The sequence below is a fragment of the Elephantulus edwardii genome, unplaced genomic scaffold (genome assembly GCF_000299155.1).
Source record: "Elephantulus edwardii isolate Elephantulus edwardi_28Jun2011 unplaced genomic scaffold, EleEdw1.0 scaffold00106, whole genome shotgun sequence".
Taxonomy (NCBI): domain Eukaryota; kingdom Metazoa; phylum Chordata; class Mammalia; order Macroscelidea; family Macroscelididae; genus Elephantulus; species Elephantulus edwardii.
This window is the reverse complement of record NW_006399856.1, coordinates 10,472,947-10,484,510: the sequence shown is the minus strand read 5'-3', so window position 1 is coordinate 10,484,510 and position 11,564 is coordinate 10,472,947. Positions and strand designations below refer to the sequence as shown.

Genomic DNA, 11,564 nt, shown 5'->3' with positions numbered 1-11,564 from the left:
CCTTCATTTGTACACAATCCCCACCCCCACCCCACACATCCCCACCCCACCCCAAGTATACTCTACTCTGCAACCCTCATTCCGAACTCTTATGATAATCATAATGCCCTAAAATGTCCCTCATCGGCTTCAGTGCAGATACATGTTAGTTTTAAAGGATGATCACATGAGATGAATTGCCTCTTCCACTTTTGTAAATGCAGTATCAATACTGCTATGTAGATTGATTACATTGACTTCCCACTTCCTGCCATTCTCAGTACTTGTTCCTGAAAAGTGTTGTGAAACTGTGTTCTAGAAAGACGACACAGAATTACTACTTAGGACCTTGGAACAATATTCCTTTTTGCTTTTCTCTTTCTCAGTCTTTTTCTTTCTTCCTCCATCACTTTCTTCCTTGTGGTTAAACACAGAAGAGTGTACAAACTGTAAAAAGGGATTTTTCCACATAATTATCTTATTGGTCTTACTTTTAGAATTAAAAACCACCCAAATTTCACACTTCCACCCACTAGTTCCCTTTTATGCAAATTAAATGCCATTATAATCTCCTTTCATGTTTACTGTGCTTAGAATTTTGAAGTTTCAGCTCATCTGATATTCTAAAAGGTGACTCAGACATCTGGGATCTATCTTGCTAGAAATCCCTGAATGGCTTTTTGACATTTAAGAAAGCGCAGGAGTTAATCCTCCAACAGTATCAAGCCACACTGGAGCTACAAAGCCCCACTGACCATTTCATGCATTTGCAAAGTGCATCTGGGATGGGTTGATGAAAATGGGAATGTTATCTTTAAAGGCAGGGACCTTCTTTGCAATTTGTCTTTGTAGCAAGGGAAATGTGCCATTGATGATTGTGAACTCACTGAAAAGTTTGTGCTTCTGTATAAAAGGTCTGGAAGGGAGGGCCAGGAGGGGAAAGATTGCACATACTGTGTCCTGATCTTAGGGTTTCTAACTGCATATTAGTGAGATTCCCACTGAGAGTCTCTGGGATATACTAATATGTTTTGATGGACATTTCTACAAGCTGAATTTCAAAATAATAAATTAATGTTTTTCAGTGGGCGGAGAGGTGGGTAGCAGTGATGAGATGCTAATCTGGGAAGTCATTTAACCTCTCTAGTACTTAGATGCCCAGCTTTCTTATTAAACATAATCCACATCATATTATCTCTCGATCTCTGTCTCTGTGTCTAAGTCTTGCTATTGTTATGCACGGTCAAATCAGAACTGACAGCTGATCCTCTATCAGGTTTTCAGGGGCTGTAGGAGGCATGAAGGGAGATTGTTTACCTTTCCCCATGGAACAGCTCCTCGGTTTGAACCACCTGCCTTTGCTTTTGAACTGGCGCATAACTCTTTACCTCTAAGCCATCTATCTTCATATCTATCTAAATGTAGATACGTGTGTGTGCGCGTGCGCATTTATGTTCATTCTCCAGGCAAATGCAGTAAATGGATTCCACTCCCCCCGCCTCCCCTTAAGTGTAACCATCATGCTTCTGCCATTTTTAAGGAAATAAAAAAGAGAAGCATTCCAAGTTCCCAGCTAGGCTGTACAGCTCAGGCAAATCTCCCATTCTTTCTAACACACTTGTAAAGGATGAGAATTCCGGGGAAATGTGTGGTGGTTCTTTCTTGCACAGAGTACAGTATGTACCAGCAAAGAGCACTGGATCTGAGGTATAAATTACTATCTGTCAGAAAGCCGGAGGAAGGAACTGATTTCTGTTTGTTAGAGGTCATCATTACTGTTCATTTCCACAGCAACCAGGAACTTGGTGATTTTGACAAAGAGGGTAAGGACTGTGGAGGGCTGAAGGGGAAAAAGAATGAAGGGAGTGTGTAAATCTTCTTGGGCTTTGATGATTTTGAGAAAAGGGCAACTTGCTCTTAAGGCCCCATTCTGGCAGGAGTCTTATTTCAGGATGACTGGATCATCACCTCTTTTGATTTGGGGAGAAGGCAGGGCATTAATTTTGCTTTTGGGAGCATGAAAGTAACCTCACACTTTGTTTGGGGTCATAATAAACCATGTGACGGTGGTATGACATGGCGAAGCCGCAGTGATAAAGAAACACTAAACTGTGGATGCGGCTGTAGATGCCCTTCCTCCACGTCGAGGAGTAGAGGATCCTGGGCACATGATTGTGTGGAAATATCATTTGGTTTCTCAATAGAGTTACTAACTCACCATTCTACCTACCTCTCCACATTGATAGCCAATATACTAGGGTACCACTCATCATTTGGAAGTAAGGCAGAATGTTAAGTTGGAAGTCTGACTATAATTACAGGGGAAATGAAAGAATAGAAACGTTCATTAATTTATGAACTGAACATGACTTTGAGTATTCCAATTAGATGCCATCTTTATTGGCCTCTCTAATATTAGAAATAAGTGAAGTAAAATCATGAATGAGTGTGGAATGTATGAATGTGGAATTGGAGTGACAAAAAATACTGTTTGCTAAAGGATAATTACAGAGCTCTGGTGGATTAGTAGTAAGGAATTTTGCTGCCAACCCAAAGACACACAGTTCAAATCTACCAACTGCTCTGAGAGAAAAAGATTGGCTGTCTTTTTCTGGGCTATTTATAGCCGCTGAAAAGTTACTGGAGGGTCAGCTGTTAGTTCTGACTCAGTGGTACATTACAACCACAACACAATAAAAGATAATTATGCTATCAGAAATAGAAGTCAAACCATTATTATGAATTCTAAATTTTAAGTTCTAAATTTAAATTCTAAATTTTCTTACCAATGTGGCTCAAGTAGACTTGGTGGCCCAGTGATAGGGAATAATGCTACCCTCCAAGGCTCGGGGTTATAATCTACCACCTGCTTTGAGGGAGAAAGATGGACAGTCTCCTCCCTTGCAATATACTGGTGCTGAAAACCTGCAGGATGGTCACTAAGAGTCAGTTCAAACTTGAAGGCAAGGAGTCATCTTCATCTTTTTTTTTGTACTATTAATTTTAAAGAATTTTTCTTTAATTTCTCAAAAAGACAAATAGTCCAGGTAAATAAATCCTGTTCAGAGATTTTCTGAATATCTCTCTGTGATTAACTCAACACACCTCTTCTGTATGTCATTTGTGAATGCTTTTAAATGCTTATTTAGGTTCATTGGATGAGAAACTTCAGAGGTAACAGTGTTTGGTTTCATGCTTCTTAGTTTTATGTATAGCCTCAGACTCTGTAAATAACACACACAGAGGGAACGGCTATGTGTTTTCAGCTAAATAATACATTTATAACATGTTATAAAAGAAAGTACCTCTTCTCCTCTTGGCAGGCTATAGAAGAAAACATGTCCCTTGATGAAATTGGCAAGCTCACATCCATCGATAAGTGGTTTTTATATAAGATGCATGATATTTTAAGCATGGAAAAGACCCTGAAAGGGCTCAACAGGTAAGATTCTATGTCTTTGATCCATTTCAAATATCTTTTGTGCAACTTTCTGTCACCTTTAAATATTTAATCAAAATCTGACTACAGTTAAATGTAGTGTCAAGGTTGGCAAGCACTAAGTACTCAAGGTCACCAGACAAATGGCAGTTTTCTTCTGTGAATGGATTTATTCATACCGCTAAGGGAGCTCTGGGGGCCTTAATGGCAAGAAGCTGCGCTGCAATCCTGAAGGCATGTGGTTCAAGGCCACCAGCCGCTCCACGGGAGAAGGATGGTCTATGTCCTCCCATGGGATTAACTAACTGCTTCCCATCAAATGTAATGATTTTAATAGAACCGAGGATATGTGTATATGCAGAAATAGATGTTATTTGATTATTAAACATTACCTGGATTGTACTTGTGCTTACCAGCAATCAAAGGATTAAGATTCCTGTTTTGATACAGCTCCTCCTAAGTTCTGAAGCCTCTTTTTCTTTTATAGTATCAGTTTACACATCGCCAATGTATCGCCTAGCAAAGACATTTCTCTTGTGTTCTACTGATATTTTTAACATGAGCACTTCACGGGCAGCATACAAATAAGCCACGTTCAAGTTTCTGCTAATAGACTCTTTGCCTCTCGCTCATTTACATTTTTATCTCCTTCATGGCCAATTATTTTAGAAATTTCATTTCATGTTCAGAATATTCTGATAATGTCAGTACTTTAGCAACTTTGGTTTTCTTTTTTTCTGGAAAGACCGTTTGTTGGGGCACCTCAGGCTTGGGAAATGACAGGTAGGCTTAGAAGAGGTAACTTGAGGAATGCAATATAGTTCTCTTTGGTTTCTCTCCTCAAAGAAGCTCAGACATCCACCACCACTTGAAGATATATCTCTTATAAACCAAAGTATGCATGTTGTTGTTATGTGCCATCGAGTCGCTTGCGATTCATAGCAATCCTATGTACAAGAGCTCTAAATGCTGTTCTATCCTGTGCAAACCTAGCCATCTCAAACGCACTTATTCCCACTGCTCCAGTCACAGAATCGATCCATCTCACCAAAGGTCTTCCTCTCCTTCACTTTCCCTTCACTTTGCCAAACATAATGTCCCTTTCCAAGGACCAGTCCCTCCTTGCAACATGCCCAACATATGTCAGACGAAACTTCAGAATCCTTGACTCCAGGGAACACTCTGGCTTCACCCTCTCCAGGACAAATCTGTTTGTTCTCCTAGAAGTCCATGGTATATTCAACACTCTTCTCCAGCACTAGAGCGCAAAGGCACCAATCCTCTTTCTATCAGCCCTATTCACTGTCCAACTCTCTGATGCATAGCACATAACTGTGAAGACTATAGACCAGATCAGGCGCACCTTAGTCTCCAGCCTGACATCGTTGCTCTTCAGTACTCTTGAGAGGTCCCTCACAGCTGACTTTCCCAATGCAATTCATCTCCTGATTTCCTGGCTGCTGTTACCAAGAGCGTTGACTGTGGAGCCAAGTAAATTAAACTGTTAACTATCTCAATCTCCTCACCATCCATGCTGATGCTGCCAATTGGCCCAGTGGTTAGAATCTTTGTTTTCTTGACATTTAGCTTCAGTCCATATAGGAGGCTCTAGTCCTTGATCTTGTGTAGCAAGCGCCTCAGGTCCTCCTCAGTTTCAGCAAGCAGGGTTGTGTCATCTGCATAATGCAGGTGGTTGATGATTCTTCCACCAATCCTGATTCCACATTCCTCGTCGTATAGCCCAGGGTCTTGGATGATCTGTTCTGCATACAGATTGAATAGGTATGGAGACAGAATACATCCCTGACGTACCACCTTCTTGATTTTGAACCATGTAGTGTCTCCTTGCTCTGTTCTGAGGACTGCCTCCTGGTCCAAGTATAGGTTTCGCATTAGCACAATCAAATGTTCTGGGATTCCCATTCTTCTTAGAGTCAGCCACAGCTTGTTGTGATCCACACAGTATTGAGAAGGAGATTATTTTCTTCCTATGAATTGTACTAGTTAATTTAGAAGGTCTAGAAGATGTTGGAAACTTACTTCAAATGTTGTTAAAAATGATAGAAAGACCTCAAACCTTGACTTCTCAATTGGTTGACCACAGTAAGATATAATTTATGCTGTTTGTCCAATTAAGCTGTATGCACACTGGACAGTAAAACCACCTGTCTTTATTCTTAAGCAAAAGTAGGTTCTTTTTAACTCATGTAATAGCTGTCCAGGACTAATGCTTCGTTCTGAAAATTGAGGATTCCTTTCTGCCAAGATTGAAACGAACTATAGTCAATTCTTCTTAGTGAGCACATAAAATGAACAACAGATAGATAGTGGTGAGTTAGGAGTTGAGACTCTACATTTATCTTAGGATTTTGCTGACTTATGATTTCCTTTCTGGTTTATGATTTCAGTAAAACTTCCCTGTTGAATTATCTGGTCTGTTCCAGTTTTCCGTTTCAGACAAGTGATTTCAAATAGCAGGGAAACCACACCAGTTAAACCACACGAGGGAGCTAGCAACTTAGGGTATGCCAAATGCAGCAGTGACTGAGACGGGGCAAAAAAGAGCAGAAGACATTAGGATTGATATTTGCACTTGATATGCCTTCTGGATTTTTTTTTTTGTGGACTTGATATTTTAGTTGTACATTTTTTGCTATGATGGAAAGAATGTTTTAAAATGTTAACTAAAAAGAAATATATATATTGATAATGGGGGGAAAAAGTCCCAGGAGAAATAGAACAAATTTCGATTATAGAGCATTTATAGAATATCTCTCTGACTTCTACATTGAATTTGTCTACTGATATTTTCTGAGAAAACATATTTGTAATCAGATCTCCATTATCAGACTTTTAATATCAAGCTTTTAATATTTTTAAAGAATCTAAAAAAAATCATGCTTTCAACAATATATCCTCCAGAGTTCATTTTGACCCAGGTTGTTGAAAGAACCTTTTATAGAATAAATGTAAAGTAAACTCAGAACAAAGCTTTTAACAGATGATCTAAGACATTAGTACAGTTTACTTTCTAAATGCTACTTCTTAACTTAGTATTTCATAGATACGCATGCAACAATTCAATAGAGATTGTACTTTAGAGATGTTTTATAAATATTAAGACTAGATGACATTGAAGCTACCTTTCCAGGTCATCCAACATATGACACACAAGGATAAAAAAGAATACTGTAACTTAAGGGGTGTCAGGTTATAGAAGTATGGGAAAATCAAATCATCACTTCCGCTCTGCACAAGTAACACTTCTTCTCTGATATTACATAGTCATCTAGGGCAGATTTCACACATTAAAGGTCATAGTTCTCCAAACTGACAATTCCAGACTTCAGACTCCAGCCTAACAATGAGACTCTCCAATACTTCCTCACTTCTAACTTGCTGGCTCTGAATTGAATGTTTTCCTATTACCCCTCCTGGATGCCAGCCATAAACTCAGAGTTCCTGTTGTTGTTTTTAGGTTCTGTTGAGTATGACTCATCGTGACCCTATGAGCAACAGATCTGTACCCTGTCCTTTCCTTTGCCAATCCCACAATCGCTGACATATTCGAGCCTGTTGCTATAGTCCCTGTGGCAATCCACCTGGTTGAGGGTCTTCCTGTACGTTGCTATTCCTCCATCTTTCTGAGCATGATGTCCTCCAAGGGCAGCATAAGTGAAGTATGAGAGACCAAGCTTTGCCATCCTTGTTCCAAGCAGCAATCTGACTGCACCTTCTCTAAGATATAATAACGGTTTGTTTCTTGTTCTTCCCCAATACCACAGCTCAAAGGTACCAATTCTTCTTCTGTCATCCTTATTCATTGTCCAGGTCTCAGCAGCATGGCAAATGATTGAAGAGACTAGGTTTTAATCAACTGCCCCTTAGTCCTCAAAGACATTGCCAGTGCAGTATATCTCCTGCTAAAATCCCCTGGGCTGGGCTCTCTTCAATTCTGTTTTATTGTCTACAAATATGGGTTTCTCTTTAAGCTACTATCCACAAGCTCAGAAATCCCTATGGCACCCCAACTTCTGGTCAGCTATCTCCCCTTCCTTCTTTCACTGGTTTAAGAATTCACTGGACTGACACACAGAACTCATAATAAGTGCTTCACTTAATGCGTATAATTTCATCATAGCCAATATGTTATAAATTGAGAGGTGCAGAAGGGAATTTCTGGGATGGTTCCCAATATGAAGTATCCAATTCTCCAAAATGCTTCATGTCTTTTCTCAACCAGAAATCTCATGGATCTTCCACAGCCAGGACTTTATTGGGACTTAACTATAGAGGAATGGTTGATAATACATTGAATCATGCCTTGTTCCCCCTCCCTACCTTCTCTCAGGTGGTCTTTCTGGCTAACACCGTCCTTTTTCACTTTGTTAAAATAAACTCCCAGGTATAAGCATATTTAATCTTCAAGCTACTTACATCAAATGTTCAACAACACTGGCGACTCTTCCAACTGCTGGCACTAGTTAGCTGAATAAGAATGTATGCCAGGTTTAAAGTTTTCATTTGCTATTTATGGTTCACTCTATTGCTAGATATTGATACTTTAGTGTTAGAAAGGCTGACCTTTGAGGTATGCTAAAGGAAAAACTGTTTGTTGGGAGTTGAGATGACCCTGAAAGTCCCCTCCCTTGATATATATGTGCCCCAGTTTCCCAGGCCCTTTGAACTTTCATATACGCTTTTGGGGGCAAAGACAATGGGGACCTCAATTGGCAGAAAAGGAGAAATGGGTTGAGTTCCACCTGCCTTCTTAAGACTCTGTGCCTTGGCTATGCAGCAAAGTGGACAGCCATCCATTCTTACCCCCGATGGGATCATAGGCTCATTCCCACTCTCATTTCCCTAACCTGACATTCTCCTGCTAAGGTCTACTTTAAACTTTGCCAGTGAAACGTCAATCATATAAGTATGAAGGACACTGGCACATGCTAAGTACTCAAGAAGGTCTGTTTTCTCTCTCATGAAAATAAGAATGTTACTGCTTTAATAAGGATAATTCATGATTGTAGATGTATACAGAGACTCATTTTCAGTATCACAAATTACATTTCCTAATGTGTTTTGTAACACATAATGTCTTAATTTTCTTTATGATACACAGCCAGTGATTTTAGTCCCAGACCTATTTTTTTTAAAGGAAACAATGATAGTCACCTAAATGCTATTCTTATTAGAAGATCAATAGCACACCATTATGATAATGAACAAAACTCCCACTTCTACAGTTGTTAATCATGCTAAAACACTTCTAAAGCCCAATAAATACATACATTAGTAAGTTGATGACCAATTTGTGAATTATATTTTCATAGCTATAGTCATCTGAAACCAAGTCCAGAATTTGACTCTCAAATGGGATGCATTCATATATTTAGTACATCGGGACTGTCTCCAGAGTGGGGTGTAGGGAGGGGAGAGTATAACAATGCATTATGAAATAACTGATGAGTTTTCATGCCTGTGAGAAAGTGGAAATTATAATGAGACACACTTCCCTTCGAGGGTGGAGATAACCATGTATCATGCTCAGAATGATGGATGAAAGCTCAGCCTTCTGCAGGGTGATGAGGAAAGGCAGGCCTTAGACTGAATCAGCCCAACAGCTTCGTTCAGTGCTCCGTTTGCACTCTCCACGTGAGCACGGCTGTAGTGATCATCACACTAATCCCAGAACAATATTCAGTTTTACCAACTTAACAGGTAACCGTTATTCAGAAAGGTTTAGTATTTAAACCACTTCTTCACTTTGCTTGTTTACTATTACTAAAAGACTTGCCCAAATTTCCAAGTTCATAAGTTCTTTTTATGTATGCATTGTGGAGTTGGAACCCCTGCATAGCTGATCCTCAAGCATGTTTTTAGAGGCTGTAAATCACAAGGAAAGAGATTGTCTGTCTTTCTTGGGGAGGAGCAGCTCAGGGTTCTAACCACGTGGTTTATGATTTGGAGCTTAACTCTTTACCACCACTCCAACAGCAAGGGGTTAATGTCTTTAGATCTCAAAAAGTTTCTCCAATGTTATGTGAGCTGGGTCATGTTGTTGTTATGTGCCATCGAGTCGTTTGCAACTCATAGTGACCCTATGTACAACAGCTCTAAACTCTGCTCTGTCCTGTGCCAATCTCATTGCCTCCACACTCAGTTGCCCTTTCTGTGTTCTGTTGTACATAGGGTTTTCAGAGGCCTGCTATTTTGGAAGTGGATGGCCAACCCTTCTTCCTAGTGTGTCTTAATCTGAATGTTCAGATTTAGAGAAGTATCCATATAGGATTGGAATATATATTTTCCATGTATGTTGGCGATTATGTATTGGAGAGTTATTAATACTTTGGGTATGTTGAGGGGAGGTGCTATTCCATGGAGAAGGAAGGATATGATGCTAGGAAGGGGGAGGGTCATCGAAGAAGAGGAAGACCTTTGATCATGTGTATTGACACTGTGACTGCTACAATGGACTCTGTGACAGGAAGTTTGAGGATGGCACAGGATAGAACAGGGTTCAGATCTTTTGTTCATAGGGTCTCTGAGTCGTACTTGACAGCACCTAACAATAACAACAACAATAATTAAGAGCTATAAATTTCAGATTGCCTTTCAAGGAGTCTGGGAAAGGCTAGGGATCAGCTTCTCAGTGAAACAGAAAAAAAATTGTGAAAACTATCCACTGATCTTCACTGGTGAGTTCCTCAGATATTAGTCCGTATATTCCTCCTGTACACACTCATCCTACCAACTCTGACTTTCTTACAGATTATACTCCTCCCCTGTGGCTGAATGCACACTAGCAGAAAGTCAAGTGACCTTTTATTTATTTATTGAAAATTACAAAATTCTCACCACTAGCTATTTTCTCCATTGGAACATGGGAAAATTTGATTTTGGTCATGTAAAGAATTCTGGCCTGGAGGCTGGAGGTATGAAAACCATAAATCAAATAGATAAACATGTCATATGTCTTTAACAGTTAGGTCTTCCCAGTATAGCTTATTCCCCTGAAGTAACAAAAGAATGGGCTTAGGACTCTATCTTTTAATACAGAGATTTGAATTTTGATTGAATTCCATAATGCTGAGTACCTCAGATATCAATGTTTAAAGATGTAGAAAGGTAAATTAGATAATATCCAGAGGAAATCAACAAATCATAGGTGCCCTTGAGTCCATTACAGGAACCAGTGAGAGGGATGATAGGCCTATTCTCCTAGAATAAACACACATAATAATGATTAAAACTGTATTAGGACTTAGTAGACAAAGGCTGGTACACAGGAACATCAATTGAACCACTTTTGTTCTAAGAAGGAAGAAAACTATAATAAGATATGCTTGTGATCAGAAATAACTTCAGCATATTAAACCATAACCATTTTTATTTATAGTATCAACTTTATTTAGAAATTTCATGTTTAAAGGCAACCATGATATATTAAAAAAAGTATTAGAAGAAATGTGAGAGTACTAATTACTGTCTTTGAGCATCTGCTTATCCTTTTTCCAAATATTTTATTTATTATTTTGCTTATTTAAAGTTCTTTAGCTATTTTTGACTGGCATGTTCAGCTCAAGGATTTTCATTATGCTTGTCTAAATTGTAAAATTTTACTCTTAAGTCGGATTAAGTTTAGAATCTTACCTCCAAGTTATAAGTTAAAAGAAGACAGTGAGCCTTCACTTATGTTATATGCTGTTTGTTGTTATGTGCCATCAAGTCACCTGTGACTCATAGTGACCCTATGTACAACAGCTCTATCCTGTGCCAATCTTATTGTCTCAAACACGCCTATCCCATTACTCCAGTGACAGAATCAATCCATCTCATTGAGATGATGTCCTTCTCCAAGGACTAGTCCCTCCTGGCAACATGTCCAAAGTATGTCAGACAAAGCTTCAGAATCCTTGCCTCCGAGGAGCAGCCTGGCTTCACCCTCTTCAGGATGAGCGTGTTTGTTCTCCTAGCAGTCCTTGGTATATTCAATAATCTTCTCTAGCACCCCAGTTCAAAGGCATTATCTCTCCTTCTATAATCCCTAGTCATTTTCCAGCTCTCTGATGCATAGGGCCTGTATCAGGCGCACCTTAGTCTCCAGACTGACATTATTGCTCCTCAGTACCTTGGGGAGGTCTCT

General features: G+C 39.4%; 1 protein-coding gene across 1 annotated transcript in view; it reads left to right on the top strand.

Annotated features, from left to right (window-relative positions):
• Positions 1 to 11,564, top strand: part of CPS1 (carbamoyl-phosphate synthase 1, mitochondrial) — a 140,463-nt gene that overhangs the window by 75,123 nt on the left and 53,776 nt on the right. Inside the window, exon 21 of the mRNA XM_006891930.1 lies at positions 3,303 to 3,421. Coding sequence (XP_006891992.1) covers positions 3,303 to 3,421 — 119 coding nt within the window. The remainder of the gene's footprint in view (positions 1 to 3,302; positions 3,422 to 11,564) is intronic.